The sequence below is a fragment of the Haliotis rubra genome, unplaced genomic scaffold, assembly GCF_003918875.1.
Source record: "Haliotis rubra isolate DU_JTF1 unplaced genomic scaffold, ASM391887v1 Scf24, whole genome shotgun sequence".
In the NCBI taxonomy this organism is placed as follows: domain Eukaryota; kingdom Metazoa; phylum Mollusca; class Gastropoda; order Lepetellida; family Haliotidae; genus Haliotis; species Haliotis rubra.
In genome coordinates this window covers 3,362,744-3,382,480 of record NW_025766447.1, presented here as the reverse complement: position 1 = coordinate 3,382,480, position 19,737 = coordinate 3,362,744, and the positions used below count along the sequence as shown (strand labels likewise).

At 41.5% G+C, this 19,737-nt stretch overlaps 1 protein-coding gene across 1 annotated transcript; it reads right to left on the bottom strand.

The window, feature by feature from the left end:
- Positions 1-286: 286 nt before the first annotated feature.
- LOC124278641 (coiled-coil domain-containing protein 13-like) lies at positions 287-19,499 on the bottom strand. Its single transcript, XM_046714406.1, is given in 20 exon segments — positions 287-2,020; positions 2,466-2,720; positions 3,291-3,425; positions 4,203-4,289; positions 4,796-4,944; positions 5,511-5,569; positions 5,572-5,716; positions 7,973-8,072; positions 8,168-8,244; positions 9,408-9,575; positions 10,079-10,168; positions 10,686-10,700; positions 11,467-11,586; positions 13,436-13,522; positions 14,420-14,482; positions 14,559-14,629; positions 15,399-15,504; positions 15,766-15,837; positions 16,476-16,645; positions 19,434-19,499. Coding segments are annotated over 19 exon segments (2,130 nt in total). The 5' UTR covers positions 16,638-16,645; positions 19,434-19,499; the 3' UTR covers positions 287-1,851.
- Positions 19,500-19,737: the final 238 nt, after the last annotated feature.

Sequence of the window (19,737 nt, the reverse complement as noted above, 5' to 3'; positions counted from 1 at the left end):
GCCATGTCTAACGACCCATAAGTCACAACATTTTACCAGCATTAGTTGATTAGACTAAGTCTCTAATATCTGCATCCGCTGTACAGCTTTCATTCAGTCATCTCAATCATGTTACATCATACTGCATCCTGTAGATAAAGTTTCAGACCAGAAGTTGATTGCCTGAGCATCATTTCATAGCACAGGGCCACAATGCAGTCATTGCCACTGGTCTTATTACATCCCTGGAACCCGAGAGGAACAGTCCTTGAAACACAGCTTGTCACATAATAATCCATACAAGAGACAACTTTGGAATCAAGTTTATTTGTGCATTGCATTTTTGTTCATTTTGGGTTTTATGAAAAACAACACTTTCAACAACTGTAGATGCATATCATTATGAATAAATATACATATCTCACATCATAATTGTGATGAAAACAAAGGTAATGGATGTGCTTCAGCAATGATGTGAATGCAAACAGCTTCGCATGATCAGTGCCAGAACAGAATCTACAAGCCACCTGTACCTTCTTGGAGCATCTCCTATTATGGAATGGGGGCAGTGGGGGTAGCCTCGTCACACCGAAGACTCAGGTTGGATTCCACATGGGGACAATGTGTGAAGCCCATTTCTGGTGTCCCCTGATGGAATATTGATGAAAGCAGCATAAAACTAAACTCTCTCCCTCTTATGAAACATGTGATAACATCTGAGACTATCACATTATCTGTGTAAAACTGTGTAGCAGGATGATGAACCTGCATCCCCAGTGGACTTGCTGCAAAATATTACTGAATAAACGGAAAATTCTGTGGCATTTGACTGGACAGCCAAGCAAAATGTTTTATGTTTAAGTCTGCAATAATGTAACATAGCCCACACCAACTAAGAGACTACAGGTTGCTGATATGTTTGGATGCAAGTCATGTTCATGTTGAGTGCAAAACATTCACCACCAAGGACATGAGAGGCCATAGTCTTATGTTTTCCTTGTGTCCCCAAGTTATGCAAGGATCCACTAAGTCTCATATTTGAAATAATTGTGATCTTTTTTTAGTCAGCATTATGCTTGTTTCATCAGACACCCAAGAATAATGCACATATTTGAGGAGGATCATGAATAAAATGTACAAGCTCACAGGAAGGGTAAAAAGTTTCAGTAAAATACTGCATCAAAAACCAAGACAAGACAACTTGCTACATATGGAACAGAGATGGATGGAATATTTGAAAAAAGCTTGAGCAAGACCATATCATTTCCATGTTTATAGTATCTACATATAAACAGACGATTACTATCAACTCAACAATAATGTCTTACAAAACATTTCATGTGATGAACGAGAAACAAACATTGGCCAAGAAAGCGTAAATAGCATCAGCAGGGTTGTCAAACTTCATGAAGTGGTGTTCCAAACATGTCAGCATGTCAAGAACCTACCAGAATTTACCACCAGACACCTACATACAGAAGTATTGTGGCTTCAGACCGTCTTTTGACTCAATACAGTGACATCTTGTAAAACTGGAATGCTTCCAAGATTAACCAGTGACATGGGAATGGAGTACTGTTCATTTTTCATATAAAATGTACGTAGATGTCCACCAGATTCCTGACTGGATGTAACACTGTATTATCAAACTGTGCCACAAAACACAATCTCTGAAAACTATGCACATCACATTTCACCAAGTCTACCTTCTTCTGTCCAACATATTATACAATAATTCTGCTAGACTTATATAGGATGACTGAAAGGACACATAGTGACTAATGACTGAGATGCTGTCAGGGAGTATGTAGCTGATGATGAGATAGTGAGTTGGCGTTGTGTCTGAACATTCCTAGTGTTTGTAGCTGATGATCAAGATGATGTCTGAGGTTTTCCTTTGAACTGTCGGAGAGCCTGGAGGAATACTTTCTTGGTTTCATCCATTGTGTCACTGTAGAGCTTCAGGTCCTCCTCCTTAGCCTTCAGAGTGCTCTGTAGTGCCACCTTGAGGGCATCATTTTCATCACGCTGGATTTCAAGACTGGAACCAATGCAAACATTTCTATAAAATTTTATCACATTTAAATATCTCAGCTGAAATAAATAAGCTAAACCAAATCAATCCTGAACATTGAATATATACATGCGTCTCAATTCATGTGAGTGAGTATACATTTACAGTATTTCAGTTATATCACGTTATGTCAAGTTGTTGAGGAAGGAAAACCTTACGAGCAAGACATTATTGGATGTTTACCTCTTTGGTAAAACCGACACACACTGGTTTGGAGCCAACAAACCAAAAACTTAATCAGGAATTCAAACCCCTGTCCATAGGTTTCTGGCACACTGAAGGGAGGCAACTCAGCACATTGACTTGTGGAGCCTCAGCTAACTGGCCCTAATTTGTGGGTACCAGTGCCAACAGTTCTGACTGATTGTATATTTGGTGTACTTTCCAATCTGATGAAGCAATGTATACTCACCTAGTGATGAGTTCCTCGATCTCTGTTTGGTCCAACTTGTCTACATTGTCGAGGTTGGTGATGGACTCCCTGACGGTAGAGGCCGATGTCTTGCCTGTCTGCATTCTGCCTGTCTTCACATTAGCACTACTCCTGGACGTTAAGGCTGGGTCTAACTTGGCTTTGCCAAGCTTTTTCTCTAACACAACATTCTTTTTCCTTTCTTGGATTAGCTCTGATTGCATGTCATTCACTTTGCTTGATGTTTCATCAATCCTGAAGTAAAATGGTATAAAGGCAATAGTTACCGAAAAATCTTGTCACTTTCTCACTTTTCATAATGAATTGACTGACTGACTGAGTTTGATTTTTACGCCGCTTTTAGCAATATTCCAGCAACATCACGGCGGGGGGGCACCAGAAATGGGTTTCACACATTGTACCCATGTGGGGATTTGAACCCGGGTCTTCGGCATGATGAGCCAATGCTTTAACCACTAGGCTACCTCACCGCCCCTCATAATGAATTGAATAAGTATCACATACAGAAGCACAGACGCTACTTGTCCACCTGTTTTCACGATCAATTACATTCCTGAAACCTCCATCAAGTTCAAGTTCATAAATGTTTTCAAAAGGTCAGAAATTATGCAGAAGAAATGCTCACTATCATGTGAAGTTAATAGGTACAACACAATCCTGAAACAGTGGGATGAAAGAGGAAGATTTGTGGGATTTCAAGTACATGAAACATATTGTTGCAAAATGTAAATTGGTGCCTTATGAAGTTCACACATTAAACATCAAAAGGAAAGAAACACTACAACTTTGTAGTTATCTAGTCACCTCTTTTGTAGAACATGCACCAGCTCGGATAGCTTCTCCCGCTCGACGTCAGCCACCTGCATCATGGTGTGGTACTCCTGACACTGGTACTGGAGCTCAGCCATTCCAGACACCATGTTGTTGCCGTTCATGTTGCTACCAACACAACCACAGTCAGGGAATCATTAAATATTTGTTGTATAAGGCCCGATCCAGCAATAATCCAACAATATGATGGTGGGTTGTAAATAGTCTGGACCAGTGACTAATATGTTCAGCAAAGATCAACAGAGTTGGCAGATGTTATTATGCATCAACCAAATCACCATACCCAACCACCTGATCCCGTTAGTCGCTTTTTACAACAAGCATGTGTTACTGATTTCTAATCAGGGTCTTATTACAATATAAGTCAATGATCTGTTGGTATTAATTGAAAACAATATAAGTTGTTCACTGGTCTCTAGGAGGACATGGGCTGATGTACCTTCGATGTTTGTTTATGTTCCCTGAGCAAGAACATAAAGAAACATCAAGGGTACATCAACCCATGGGCCCCGAGGGACCAGTGAACAACGTATTTATCTTACCGCACACCTCAATGGTAATTTCGAACTGTTTGAAGCACGCATTTCGGATCATAGTATGGAGTAGCAGACAACAAGAGTTATCCCCCTTCCATCGATTTGCATTTGCAAAACATCGGTAATTTCCGTACATCATTCAATGTTATTCGAGATAAAGAATTACTGCTACAAAGTACCAAATGAGTTCGGCATTCCCAGCAGGGTACATAGAAAATGTTACTTGCTTGTAAGCAGGTTACATTGAAAATAATAGAAGAGCTCTAAGCCAATCAGAAAACGACATTTATGTGTGAGGCAAGATAAATCTTAATGTGCCTACAGAAACCCCATACACAACTGTACTCACCTTGCTGATGTCGGTCTGGCAGAGACTCGCGACAGAGATCTGGCACTCTCTACAATCCTGTTGCTGGTCGGTGGCCGGTCACTTTGTCTGAAATAACATCACAAGTATTCAGTCTGCATGATCTGAGGCTTGAGACATACATATCATCAAGCAGGTACAGTGCACATCCTACTCGGGCGGGGACAGGTAACTCAGGTACCCGGACTGGGTGAATCCTGAGTGTGATGTGGGTACCCACAGGATTATCCGGTTCCATTTGTGCATAATACACCCAAAAATATGGCATGTATTTAGAACATGTGTACAGATTACACCAATAAATATGGCATGTATTCATAACCAACTGTGAATAATGTAGTCAACGATAGTAGCGATGAAGGCAGGGTCGGGTAAAAGAGTTTTAGTTACCTGGGTAGTAAATTTAGACCCATCCCACACTGGAGCCAGGGAATATGAAAATAACAAACCCCTCAAAGATCTGTAATGTTTCAAACATTTCAGGTGTAACTGAATGACTGAATTAGTGTCAAATACACTGTCTGCATTGTCTGTGACTAGTGATTAGTGACTAGACTAGTGGACCTAGTTTGTACCTTGATTCTGGTGGTGTGACTGTTGTAAGGACAATAGTATCTCCACCATCTGATGCCACTGTGCCAGGGCGACTGCTGACTGGTCCAGAGGGTGGGCGTGGCTCCTGGAACATGGCTGACACGCTCTCCATCTGGGCTCGTTGGATGTGCTACACACACACAGGAAGTACTTCCAATATAGGTAAACTATACTTTCTCTCTATTTCTACCAATATTCCTGGCGCTAACACAGGCTAAGGAGCTCCAGAATAAGAACAAGTTGTCACTATGGTAGTATCTATAACATCCACAAATTGAGCAAAGATTCCTCTCAATCAACTTAATGGTCCCAGCAATAATAATACATCAAGCCATGGAGTACTTACTGACATGTTATTATTCAAAGTGAAACCAATAATTACACATCTTCTGAAATAATTTTGCTTAAACAGGTGTTTCACATACTCTGCTGACTTTATTCTGTTCATGTATTGCACAAAGTGTGTCACGTGTTGCATACAATACAGATATATGTGTCACTTACAAGAAACAATTATTTACTGCAGTAGCATTTACAGATACTAGAAAATGAAGATATGTGAAAATATTCAGGGATACAAGCTGAAAGGGTAAATTGAGTAATAATGCACAATAATTTCAAGCTATGATCCATGACAGCACATCTAACCGTAACAACAACAGGAGCAACAACAATGAAAATGATGTGAGCGCTTACATTGAGCTTCATCTGATGGATCTCACTCTCCAAGACCTTGACCTTCTGCTCCTTCTCGCAACTATGGCCTTGAGCTGCTCCACGATGTTGTTGTCCTGCTGCACCTTGACATTCATGTCCTTCAACTTCTCCTGGTGACGCTCCATGTTACTCTGCTGGTGCACATTTGAAGCCTCCAACATCTGCTTCAGCTGCTGTAGCTGCCTCTGTCAGGATGGACACAAGGGCATTTACCAGGGGATGGTTTAAATAAGGATAGAAAGCTATGTTCAACAATACCTGGCTAACATCTCCCACCCTGTCCAACCATTGCCATTATCTCCCACCCTGTCCACCCTCACCAGCAACTCACACCCTGTCCACCCTAACAACCATCTCCCACCCTGTCCACCCTAACCACCATCTCCCAGTCCACCCTGTCCACCCTGTCCATCACCCATCCCTGTCTGTCCACCCACCATCACCACCATCATCTCCCACCATGTCCACACTCACCACCATCTCCCCACCCTGTCCACCTCACTCACCACCATCTCCCCACCCTGTCCACCCTCACCATCATCTCCTCACCATGTCCACCCTGCTCACATCACCATCTCCCACCCTGTCCTGCTGACACCATCATCTCCCACCCTGCACCCGCCATCACACTCTCCCACCCTGCTGACACTCACCATCATCTCCCCACCATGTCCTCACCATCACTCATCCTGCCCTGCTGACACTCTCACCACCATCATCTCCCACCCTGCTGACACTCACCATCATCTCTCCCACCCCCACCCTGCTGACACTCACCATCATCTCCCACCCTGCTGACATTCACCATCTCCCACCCTGCTGACACTCACTCACCATCATCTCTCCCACCCTGCTGACACTCTCCCACCCTGTCACCATCATCTCCCACCCTGCTGACCCACCATCATCTCCCACCCTGCTGACACTCACCATCATCTCCCACCCTGCTGACATTCACCATCATCTCCCACCCTGTTGACACCCATCATCTCCCACCCTGCTGACACTCACCACTCATCTCCCACCCCATGCTGACACTCACCATCATCTCCCACCCTGCTGACACTCACCATCATCTCCCACCCTGCTGACACTCACCATCATCTCCCACCCTGCTGACACTCACCATCATCTCCCACCCTGCTGACACTCACCACCATCATCTCCCACCCTGCTGACACTCACCACCATCTCCCACCCTGCTGACACTCACCATCATCTCCCACCCTGCTGACACTCCACCATCATCTCCCCACCCTGCTGACACTCACCATCATCTCCCACCCTGCTGACACTCTCACCATCATCTCCCACCCTGCTGACACTCACCATCATCTCCCACCCTGCTGACACTCACCACCATCTCCCCTGCTGACCTGCTGACACTCACCACCATCTCTCCACCCTGCTGACACTCACCATCATCTCACCCTCCCACATCATCATCTCCCACCCTGCTGACACTCACCATCATCTCCCACCCTGCTGACACTCACCATCATCTCCCACCCTGCTGACACTCACCATCATCTCCCACCCTGCTGACACTCACCATCATCTCCCACCCTGCTGACACTCACCATCATCTCCCACCCTGCTGACACACACTCACCATCCTCTCACCATCTCCACCATCACCCTGCTGACACTCACCATCATCTCCCACCTTGCTGACACTCACCACCCTGTCATCTCCCACCCTGCTGACACTCACCATCATCTCCACCCTGCTGACACTCACCATCATCTCCCACCCTGCTGACACTCACCACCATCTCCCACCCTGCTGACACTCACCATCATCTCCCACCCTGCTGACACTCACCATCATCTCACACCCTGCTGACACTCACCATCATCTCACACCCTGCTGACACTCACCATCATCTCCCACCCTGCTGACACTCACCATCATCTCCCACCCTGTTGACACTCACCACCATCTCACACCCTGCTGACACTCACCCATCATCTCCCACCCTGCTGACACTCTCACCATCATCTCCCACCCCCCCTGCTGACACTGCTGACACTCCCTGCTGACCACCATCTCTCCACCCTGCTGACACTCACCATCATCTCCCACCCTGCTGACATTCTCACCATCATCTCCCACCCTGCTGACACTCACCATCATCTCCCACCCTGCTGACACTCACCATCATCATCTCCACCCTGCTGACACTCCACCATCATCTCACACCTGGCTGACCTCACCATCATCTCCCACCCTGCTGACACTCACCACCATCTCCCACCCTGCTGACACTCACCACCATCTCCCACCCTGCTGACACTCACCACCATCTCCCACCCTGCTGACACTCACCATCATCTCACACCCTGCTGACACTCACCACCATCTCACACCCTGCTGACACTCACCATCATCTCCCACCCTGCTGACACTCACCACCATCTCACACCCTGCTGACACTCACCATGAGGGCCTGCACCAGCTCATCGTCATTCTTTCCCTTCTCCAGGAGAGTCTGTATCTGCTGCTTCAGGGACTTGGTCTCATTGGACAGCACCTTGTTCCTGAACACACACATCAATCATTTTGAGTAAGAAAATACTTTTGCAGCAAAGTGTATTTGGAAGGATTGATATAAGAAAAATAAATGTTCAAGTACCTTGCTTTGCAAGCATCCATTTTGTTTTTCAGTGTGGAATGATCTTCTTCCAAGGCCTTCAGCTCAGAAGCAGCCCTCTGCAGTTAAAACTCAATGTCATTACATGCTTCACGTGGACACCATCACAGAGTCTTCAATAACATTTAAACTGAACTAAGTAATGTTTCTAAACTCTGAATGAACATTTATGGGTTGTTAATACCTTCTTTTGCTAAATTCTATTTTGAAATGTGTTGTACAGCAGTATTTAATGATTACTCAAACCTTTTTGTTCATGATCATATATATCAAACACAAACAAATTCATGAAGTTTTTTCTTCTGCTATCTCAAAGTTTCTCTCCAGGTTTCATCAACGTGTAATATAGCACTGCATTAGAAATCATTCAGTTGTGATGAGTACAGTATACAAAATCTTAATGACCATAACATTACCCCTGAAGATCCAGGGTAGATTTGGTCTTCAGTAACCCATGCTTGTTGTAAGAGGCAACTAACGGGATCGGGTGGTCAGGCTCGCTGACTTGGTTGACACATGCCATCGTATCCTAATTGCGTAGAACAATGCTCATGATGTTGATCACTGGATTATCTGGTCCACACTGGATTATTTACAGACTGCCACCATATAGCTGTAATACTGCTGAGTGCAGCATAAAACTAAAGTCACTCGCTCACTAATGACCATAACAATTAAGTGATTCTCTTGACTACAATAGAATCAGACCGGGACACAAGGGCAAGTATCAAAACCAAGCATTTGTGGCCCAAGTCATCAACCACAATGCCAGCCCATCACCTCTGTGAATAAACTGTTTGGTTTAATAGCCATCACAAAAGTTCATGATAAGTTGACAGCCAATTATTGCTTGACATCAACCATGTCTCAGCTATGCTGGGGAGTTTTAGTCTTCCATGTAACAAAGTCCAAAGAGATAACATTTATCATCATGACTGTCTCCTGTTTTTGATGTTTTGACATTTCACAAAGTTTATTGTTTACCGGTGTATTCAGCAATATTCAAGCTATAGGGCAGTAGCCAGTATCAAGTATGGACCAGACAATCCAGTGACTGACACGATGAGTATTGATCTACCCATCTGGGATAAGATGATATGCATGAACCAAGTCAGCAAACCTTATAATCTATAATCTAATCTTGTCACCTGGATTGAAGTCCAGTTCTAACTAAGATCTTTATCAGGAATTCCCCACAACAACAAAATCAATGAACAACCACCTCCTGTGCCTCTTTCCTTTCCTTCTCCACCTTCCGCAGTTCTTCCCTATACTTCTCGTCCTGCGTCCTCCGCCGTGCTGATGTCCTCCCTAGCATCTGGTCCTCAAGACTTCCTTCCTTCCCCGATTTCCCCTGCGCAGCTTCCAGCTGGGTCTTCAGGTCCTCTATCTGTGCAGTTATGACATCATCATGATTATCACATGACACACAATATACCCTTACACAGACGTACATCAGAAGTATGGTATTAAATATCATTTCATATTAAACATCTGAGGCTGATGTTAAGAACAATAGTTAAGCTTGAGATGGAATAATGTTCAGTGTAAGCTATAATGAAAATGATAACTTTAACATGATTTCTTATCAATTTAGGATAAAATGATCGGTAGTAATATAACACAGAAAGTCTAAACTACCAGGCAAGAAAACTGGTGCTAATCACTGTCCATGGGAGGATATTTCATTTATAAGATCCAAAAACTAAGACCATAGTTTACTTGGATCATGTTAAACAGCATGGTCAGCTGCACCTAACAGCCTGGTGTTACACCTACCAATACTTTCAACAACTTAGGTGTGTACAAATTTACAATCAACCAACTGGTATGCCTGTGAGTTGACTGTACACTGACATTCTCCCCGACCTCCCATACCATCATATCACCAACCTTATTCTGCAGTGTCAACACTTGCTGTGCCCTGCCCCGACAGCCACTGTTGGCGTTCAGGACGGACTGCACATTGACATTCTCCCCGACCTCCCATACCATCATATCACCAACCTTATTCTGCAGTGTCAACACTTGCTGTGCCCTACCCCGACAGCCACTGTTGGCGTTGAGAAGGGACTGCACATTGACATTCTCCCCGACCTCCCATACCATCATATCACCAACCTTATTCTGCAGTGTCAACAAGCCACTTGCTGTGCTGCCTGCCCCCAACCTCCCATACCAGCCACTGTTGGCGTTCAGGAGGGACTGCACATTGACATTCTCCCCGACCTCCCATACCATCATATCACCAACCTTATTCTGCAGTGTCAACACTTGCTGTGCCCTGCCCCGCCAGCCACTGTTGGCATTGAGAAGGGACTGCACATTGACATTCTCCCGACCTCCCACCTCACCAACCTTATTCTGCAGTGTCAACCATCATGCCCTGCCAACCTTATTCTGCAGTGTCAATTGACTTCTCCTGTGCCCTGCCCCTTATTCCAGCCACTGTTGGCCCTGCCCGAGAGCCACTGGACTGCACATTGACATTCTCCCCGACCTCTTGCTGCAGCACCTGGAATAGATACCGCTGCATTTGAGTTTTCATTCCTCCTGTCTCCCCCAGTGTAAGTAACACTACCAGTGTATCACACTGATTAGCTTAGTTTTCTGGTCTACAGCACAAGGTAAATCATCATTGTCAATTATATCTCCATATTATTACAATAAACAATCACTTCAGAAGCAGCACCCACATTCCCATCCTTACTGTAACTTCATACAGATTCTGGACCACTATCTCTAGGGATCGTTCATAATATATGGCAAGGGGAAGGGGGTGGATGGTGATGATGACTTTTATGGAGAAGCATGTACAATGTGAATGACCCCCTCTTAAAATTTATGTACAAAGTAAGTGACAGACCCCCCTGCATGTCATGTACAAAATCAATGCTGCCCACCCCCACCCCATTCCCATAATTCCCATAATTCTTTTTTTATGCATAATTATTCTATATTTTTATGTACAAAATAGATGACCCCCACCACCTCCCCAGAACAAAATGGGTGACCCCCCCCACTTAAATTCATCATCACACCCCTAGCCATTCATTATGAACGGTCCCATAGCATCAAATCATGTGAATCTGTTCAAGATGAAGCTTTGGTACTGAATGGGACCAGGGTTTTGTAGTAATAACAATGAGGCAGTACACACTGGATTATCAAGGAACAATATTTAAGGCAAGGCAGGCATTTCAGGAGCTAATTGCTCCTGCTTCTAAAGTCAGTGAAAATGATCAATTGTTTGTAAGACAGGTTAAACAGACAGTTCCCACCTTGTGTTGTATTTTGAGCTCCTGTTTGAGGGCCTGGCACTGGTTACGGTAGTCCGCCAGTTTACTTTCAGTTTGTTTCAGTTTATCTTGCAGCCCCTTCACATCCACTCCATCATCAGTCTGGAACAACACCACTGACTATTTACCATATATTAACTGAGGATGCACCAAGTATTCCTCAAGTATTCATATATTTATAATACATCTGATCTGTCATGACTGTCATTATTATCAATGTGTTAAATCTGTACCATCATGTAAGCATTCCAACCCACAGAAGTGAAATCTGATTACGTGGGAAATCATGTGAAACCTTCCTGAACATGCTTAAGGACATTTACCATTAAGACACCATACAACATTCAGTACATTCAATTTATTTACAGTTAATTCTGAAAATAGAAACAAAATGCTGTATACAGCCAACTACTTATAAGATGCCGTTGCATATGGTGGTAGGTGCACCTCTCATGTATCAAATGACAGTAAAAGTCACATTTTAAATATTTGGGTATGTAATAATAGATTTTTCTACATCTTAAAAGCTTTATTCAAAACCTTAAGATCCAGTTGCAGGCATTATCTACAGCAATGGGGAATATATACAGAGTTTAGTGTGTACGTGACATCTACAGCAATGGGGAATATATACAGAGTTTAGTGTGTACGTGACATCTACAGCAATGGGGAATATATACAGAGTTTAGTGTGTACGTGACATCTACAGCAATGGGGAATATATACAGAGTTTAGTGTGTACGTGACATCTACAGCAATGGGGAATATACACAGAGTTTAGTGTGTACGTGACATCTACAGCAATGGGGAATATATACAGAGTTTAGTGTGTATGACATCTACAGCAATGGGGAATATACACAGAGTTTAGTGTGTACGTGACATCTACAGCAATGGGGAATATATACAGAGTTTAGTGTGTACGTGACATCTACAGCAATGGGGAATATATACAGAGTTTAGTGTGTATGTGACATCTACAGCAATGGGGAATATATACAGAGTTTAGTGTGTACGTGACATCTACAGTGACATCTACAGCAATGGGGAATATATACAGAGTTTAGTGTGTACGTGACATCTACAGCAATGGGGAATATATACAGAGTTTAGTGTGTACGTGACATCTACAGCAATGGGGAATATATACAGAGTTTAGTGACATACAGCAATGCATATACAGAGTGACATCTACAGCAATGGGGAATATATACAGAGTTTAGTGTGTACGTGACATCTACAGCAATGGGGAATATATACAGAGTTTAGTGTGTACGTGACATCTACAGCAATGGGGAATATACACAGAGTTTAGTGTGTAATGCGTGACATCTACAGCAATGGGGGAATATACACAGAGTTTAGTGTGTATGACATCTACAGCAATGGGGAATATACACAGAGTTTAGTGTGTGACTGCGACATCTACAGCAATGGGGAATATACACAGAGTTTAGTGTGTATGACATCTACAGCAATGGGAATATATACAGAGTTTAGTGTAATGCATTGACATCTACAGCAATGGGGACTATATACAGAGTTTAGTGTAATGCATGACAATGGGGAATATATACAGAGTTTAGTGTGCATTGAAGAGTTTAGTGTGTGCACGTGACATCTACAGCAATTGGGATATATACAGAGTTTAGTGTTAATGCGTATATACAGAGTTTAGTGTGCATTGACATCTACAGCAATGGGAATATACACAGAGTTTAGTGTGTAATGTGACATCTACAGCAATGGGAATATATACAGAGTTTAGTATACAGCAATGGGGACATACAGAGTTTAGTGTGTATGCGTGACATCTACAGCAATGGGGACATATACAGAGTTTAGTGTGTGCATTGTCTACAGCAATGGGGAATATATACAGAGTTTAGTGTGTGCATGACATCTACAGCAATGGGGAATATATACAGAGTTTAGTGTGTACGTGACATGCCTTGTCATCTAGAAACTGTGACTGCAGGCTGATCATGGAGCCCATCATGGAGTGATTGTCGGTCTGCATGCTGTTGAGCTGTGTCACCTGGATAGTGCAGTAATACTGTGAGCTATGATATACACAACAACACAACAATAAAAAGTAAATGGAAAATAAAATGGAAAAAGAATTATCATTAACAGTGAGTTTGCTTGGGACAATGGACATTTTCACCATTTTATCAGTTTTTATAGGACATTCATGTATATTATTACTAAATTCAAAAAAAGCCTTTAAGACATTTTATATTTAATCAATCTTTTTAGAAAAGGAACTGATGTGAAATACTGCATTAGGTTTTCCACTGTCAGCAATACTCCAGCTATAATTCAGCCATACAACTCAAAAGCTGTTAAAGAACAGATTTATCCATACAACTACAGTCAAATAAAATATTTGGAAGTGGTTTAACTCCTTTTCGTAGTATGTATAACCAAACCTAAAACCCCAATCTGGGTAAAGCAAACCAGTGGTTGAGCCTGTATGACGAGCCCAGGTTACATGGCAGGGGTGGAAATAACTTTAAAATTGCTAGTGTACTCCGGTACTGTGGCACATGTAAAATCACTTGCCCTGATAATTTTTCCACTATACCGACCGTTTTCTTGTTGATTTTTTAAATAAACAACATAATTAACATTGGAATATCAACTGGACACCGGTACAGTGTGATATACAAATTTGCTTGCCCGACAGAATAAAACACTGGACTCGGGCGTCGGGCAATGGGTTATTTCCACCCCTGCATGGGGTCTATTTCTACCTGGAAGGTCCATAGTACTTTAAGTACAGCATAGTACATACATCCCCCAAATATACAAATATTGATAAAAAGACAAATGTTTTACTTAACAAGTGACATTCCAAGTGCACAAACTAATCATCTATATGTTACAAAATAACATGCATCAACATCAAACAAACACAGTGAAGGGTGCTGACCTGTCTCTGGGCATCTTGACACTTCTTCTGTAGCTGTTTACATTTTGTCCTCTCACTCTCTAGCTCTAGTTATGTGCAGCAGTTTCATTTGTCACACCTTCAAAAGGTGGAGTGCAATTCATGTCAAACCACACTCTAACTCTGCTGTCAACTCTCTTACTTTCTTAGATAGTTCGACAATCTTTATTGCAGCAGTTTCATTTGTCACACCTTCAAATGGAGTGTCAAATATAATCAGACAACAAATCAGCGCAGATATAATCAAAGCTGCAGTTGCCTGCCTGGTACTCTCACTAACATCATCACACCAAGGAGCAGGTCTCTCTCCAGGCAGGTTATTGGTATCATACATTCAGATGATAATCATATGTTAATATAATAACAATAATAATGACCATGTATAAAATATATCCTCAAGGCAATAACACATTATTACCCTGGATAACCCAAGCTGCCCGTGAGGCGCTAGAAGATTAACAGTCATATGACTTATACCACAAGGTACCCATTCACTGCTGGGTGAACAGATGCAATTCATGAACAAACCCACTTGCCCTAGGTGAGACCACATGTGTCATGCATACCTCATTGTGGTGCAGGACTGAAGACCTAGAAACTCTCAGGAGTCAAGCTGCCAAATACAGTCACCTATCCAAGGACTGGCTGCAACCAACGTTACTTAACTTTGACTGATTTGTGACCTGGGCTTCTATGTACAGGACCACATTACACCAACCAGATGATAATCGCATGTTGAGAACCAAATAAAAATATGGCCTCAACACATGTTCTGGTGAGTAGATGCAAAATCAGTCTTCATCAAATACTATTAACTCTCTTTTCTCAAGAATGTCAAATTAAGAGGCTCAGTAAACAAACAATACTCTGTCAACAATAACATATACATACTGAGAATTTTTAATTACTAAGAGAGTAACTGACTTAAAACATTATTTTACATATCAGTTTCAACACCAACCTGCCACTGCTGAGTTTTCTTCTATTTTCTTTTTTTTTAGATTCCTGATTTCAAAATCTCTCTCACTCAGCAGTTTGTAGAGACGTCCATTTTCATCCTTCAGTTCCTGAAAAACAAAACATAGTCATGAAAAAATGTTCTTGTCTCATGAATCTGTTCCATTTCACTAAGCACTTAAACAGTCTATATCTAACAATAAATAACCAAGCAATAAAGAACTTAAACCCACAAATAATAGCAGCTATCTTCTTTGTGGGGCAGATACCAATATTTACCTATACAAATACTGATATGATAATCATATTAACAATATTAGATGATGTCTTGATGTCTCACATAACTCATTAATTAATACATATATACTTACCCTTAATTGGTCGTTGAGGTGATCCACCAGCTCTTCAGACAGAAAACTACTTGCTGCAGGGGGGTCAGCAAGCTGTAGAAACGTGTGTATTACGTAATAGCATTTGTAATATTTACACAAACACACACCATTTTTGTATTTGAAATCCATTAACATTCACATCGCTAGAAAGCTAATAACATAGGCAAAGTTTTCAGAATCATCAGTGCATGTTTAACACTGGCACTGACATTATTTGCTTGCTTAGTTCAGGGGTCAAATGAAATGGCAGAGGAATATCTAAAGTTAGTGGTCCACAAGGCTTGTCAGTAGCCTATGCTAACACATACTTGTGTGTAACTGTTGACTGTTACACTGTCTAAGTAACTGATATTCACATTATTGAACACGTTGAAATATCTGATATTCCAAAGGTAAACACATAGTGTAATAGAGCATAGAGTAACGTGTGCAATAGCCAGTAAATGTTTTGGAATACCATTTCACTTCAACACATGCTGGACTTTCTGACCAATGACTAGGTGTATGAATATCAATTGACCAATAACAGATCGACTATCAGCACTCACTATGAGCTTTGTGTAGCAGCAGTAAGCACTAATTACTGAGTTTGATTAAATTGGTTGAATACTCTCACAGTACACGTGGAAATGTCTACAGGACTAGTGCCTTTTCAGTAAAGCTGAACACATGGGGCAGAGAGTACTTACTTTTAGATTCAGTTCATCAGTAACACCAAATGCACTTCTGGCAGTTTCTGGTTTCTCCTTCTCTGCGTCTTTCTTCTGTTTCCTTCTCATCAACTTCTGTCTCTGCTGTTCCTGGAGCCTCTCAAACTGCTCCTTCAGTGAGGCGTCCTCCATCTCTATCATTGTTTATACTGAAACCAAAAACTATTGTGTGCAGATACTGGGGGCATGGTGGGCAAGCTGTCTAAGGAGCCGCAGCTAGGGTTACAGGCCAGGAGAGCCACATTTCCAAATCAGATAGCCAAAATTGATTTGGCTCTCCCGGCAATAGTTATGGTTGCGTGAACATGGAATGTGGCTCTCCTGGCTATGCTGTCAAACATGTTTAGTGATTCAAACAGGATACCGTAATTAACAAAACAAGACATGTTTCCTCATAATTTTATTCAGATCACAACACGCTGAGTAGGAAAGAAATCAGTTAGATTAATCTGGACTGGAGTTTACTGATGTCTTATGAAAAAAAATATAAGTAGGGACAGTGTTTTACCGATAATGCTAAACACCACGCTTGTGAGTAGGAAAAATTATTCGTTTCTTGTGAATATTATGGTAGTTTATTATGGTATACTATGATAGTAGAAACTGTCAAATAACTCACAGTCGACTGAGACTAGGATGTAGTGATCTTACTGTTAATCGCACCTTTGCTTCATTTACTTATGAACACATGCTTCTTTATCTATGAACACATGAGTTCTTTATTATTTTCGTTTACTTGTAACCATCACTATTTTGGAATTGTTATGTTGCGGTATTTATATAAGCAGAACGGTGCTTTTTTACCAACCCAGGCTTCTGAAAATAAATATGTTTAAACCATAAATAGGGACAGTCTTTCTCCGGTATCTCTAAACACCACCCTTTTGAGTAAAGACAATATTATACATGGGGACACTCTTTCACCGGTTATAGTAATCCATTAATTAATTAATCTGTTGGAAATGTGGCTTTACCAGCTACAGCCATGGCCTTCCCAGCAATAGTCATTTTTTAAATGTGATTTTCCCAGCCTGACACCCGCACTAGTACGCGACAGGTGGCTGGATCGATCCCCACTTGTGACCGGGCGTAAAAACCTTGGAGCTAACATTACTTGCAGGCTCTTTCAGTGTTGTCACAACCCCTAGTGTGCAGTACACAACCCTGTGCACTTAAAAGAACCCACTCATCCGATGGTAGGAGACCAGATGGTGGACACACGAATACGTGCAGACACCTAGTTGCGGGTATAGTAACGAGCAGTATCATTGGACAAAATACTGTGGTTACGTGTCCCAGCTCACCCAGCTGCAAATGGATACCTTGTGAGGATGAGGTTGTGTGATAACTCGCTGCGCATAACAGGCTGCATGAGTTGAATACTCCCCAGGGAGTTGAGATGGTTAAAAGAATGCCAGAAAAAAAGACATCCGTTGATCAAGGGAACACTCAAGCACCTTGAGCATGTACTAGTTGCGTGGATATGTGCGCTATATAAATATCCTATCATCATCATCATCATCATTATATTTGAGACATTCTCAAATGCTGATATTTAAATCCAAGTCAAAAACTTCCCAGTGACAACAAAAGATCTTCCAAATGACGAGATATCTTGGTATTTGTGATTTGTACTTCACCACTGTTAAGAGGACCAATAAATAGGCGATACAGTAAGTTGGTTTTTTAATTTAACATAATTGGGAATTATAGAAATCCTGCCAGTATATACATAAATAATTATTTGAATAAATTAAAATTCACAATTTGCTTGCTAAAGGCACACACATCTGCAAACTTAAAGTGCCCAAGGCAAGCAAATTGTGAAACATAAATCATTTTGTACAAATGTAGGATTTCTTTTCATGTTTACATTTTCTTATTGTAAGAGGCATTTTTAACTTGAAAAGTAGCATTGCCCTCAATGCAAGAGTTTAACATTAGGAGTTGAACTTTATGGGTTCTCTTTTCTGTAAAATTTATATCACTTTCACAGTGACATGAATATGGAAATAGTGAAAATATCGCTATGGACTTGATGATGAACATCAGCCTCTGAGTAGGTCTAGTTAATCACTTTATCATCATGTCTAATCATTATTTTCATTTCATGAACTTTTAACAGTCAGCATGAACATTTACCAGTATCATTCATAAGGGTTTTGAGCCCCACTATTAGGACACAAACAGAAGTTATACGTAACTAATAAACTGATGAGCATTGTATACCGTAATAATCCTCCTGTATGAAGGAAAACTGTAAGCATCAAAGTCTTGACCAGATACATGTAGTTTGATGACAGATTGACAATTTGAGAAACATATGCCTTGACGTTTGAGAATTACATGGCACACAATCAAACAAACCGTTCGATCTAAGCACCAAATCTATTAACTTGCATTTATACGACCAGCACAGGAGACCTAGAGCATCATTGAATACCACAGGCCTAACGATGACCACAGGAGACTGTGTGAATATGATCAAGATCAATAACCATTATTAGTTATTGATAAAGACAAGAGCAGAACTAGCAGAAATGCCATTATTAGAGTCAATCACTTTCAGCAGAGACCATATATCTATTATATGGTCTCTGCTTCCAGCTATCGCACATTCTTATGAGTCACCAGACTAATCAAATATTCTGACATACATATAATTTAGGGTTATGAAAAGCAGACACGCATAGATATACATTTCTAGAAATGTCTTCTTCAAATCATTTCAACTCCTCACTCTCATGGTTGACTCTACTCTCTTGTCAGTAGTGATGGATGAATAATTTGATCGATCCGATCGTTTCAATTCAAATCAAGTCATTCAGATAACATTAGAATTATAACCGGTACAATATCATCATTCATGAAAGTACGTTTTAACAAAAATGGAAGCTTAAATTAATTATAACAGAAGTGTCACATCAAGTTATTTACCTTTCGTAGCAACTACTGTCAACTTCCGCTGAGAATTCATAGGTACGCACTGACTGCCTCTTCGCGTTGTGATTGGTCAATAAAGAGTCTGGAATTTAGCACCTGCTGATGGGCTGATGTGTGTTACATGAAAATTGATTTGTAAATTTTTAAAAAAGCTGAGTTTACCCAAAAATATTATTTTCAGGTGTTTATCTGCATTTATTGCCTTTCAGTCATTTAATTAATTATAAACAATTCAAAAGATGCCTTAAAGCCATATATCATATGATGGAAACTTAAAATCTAAATTAAAGGTCGTAAT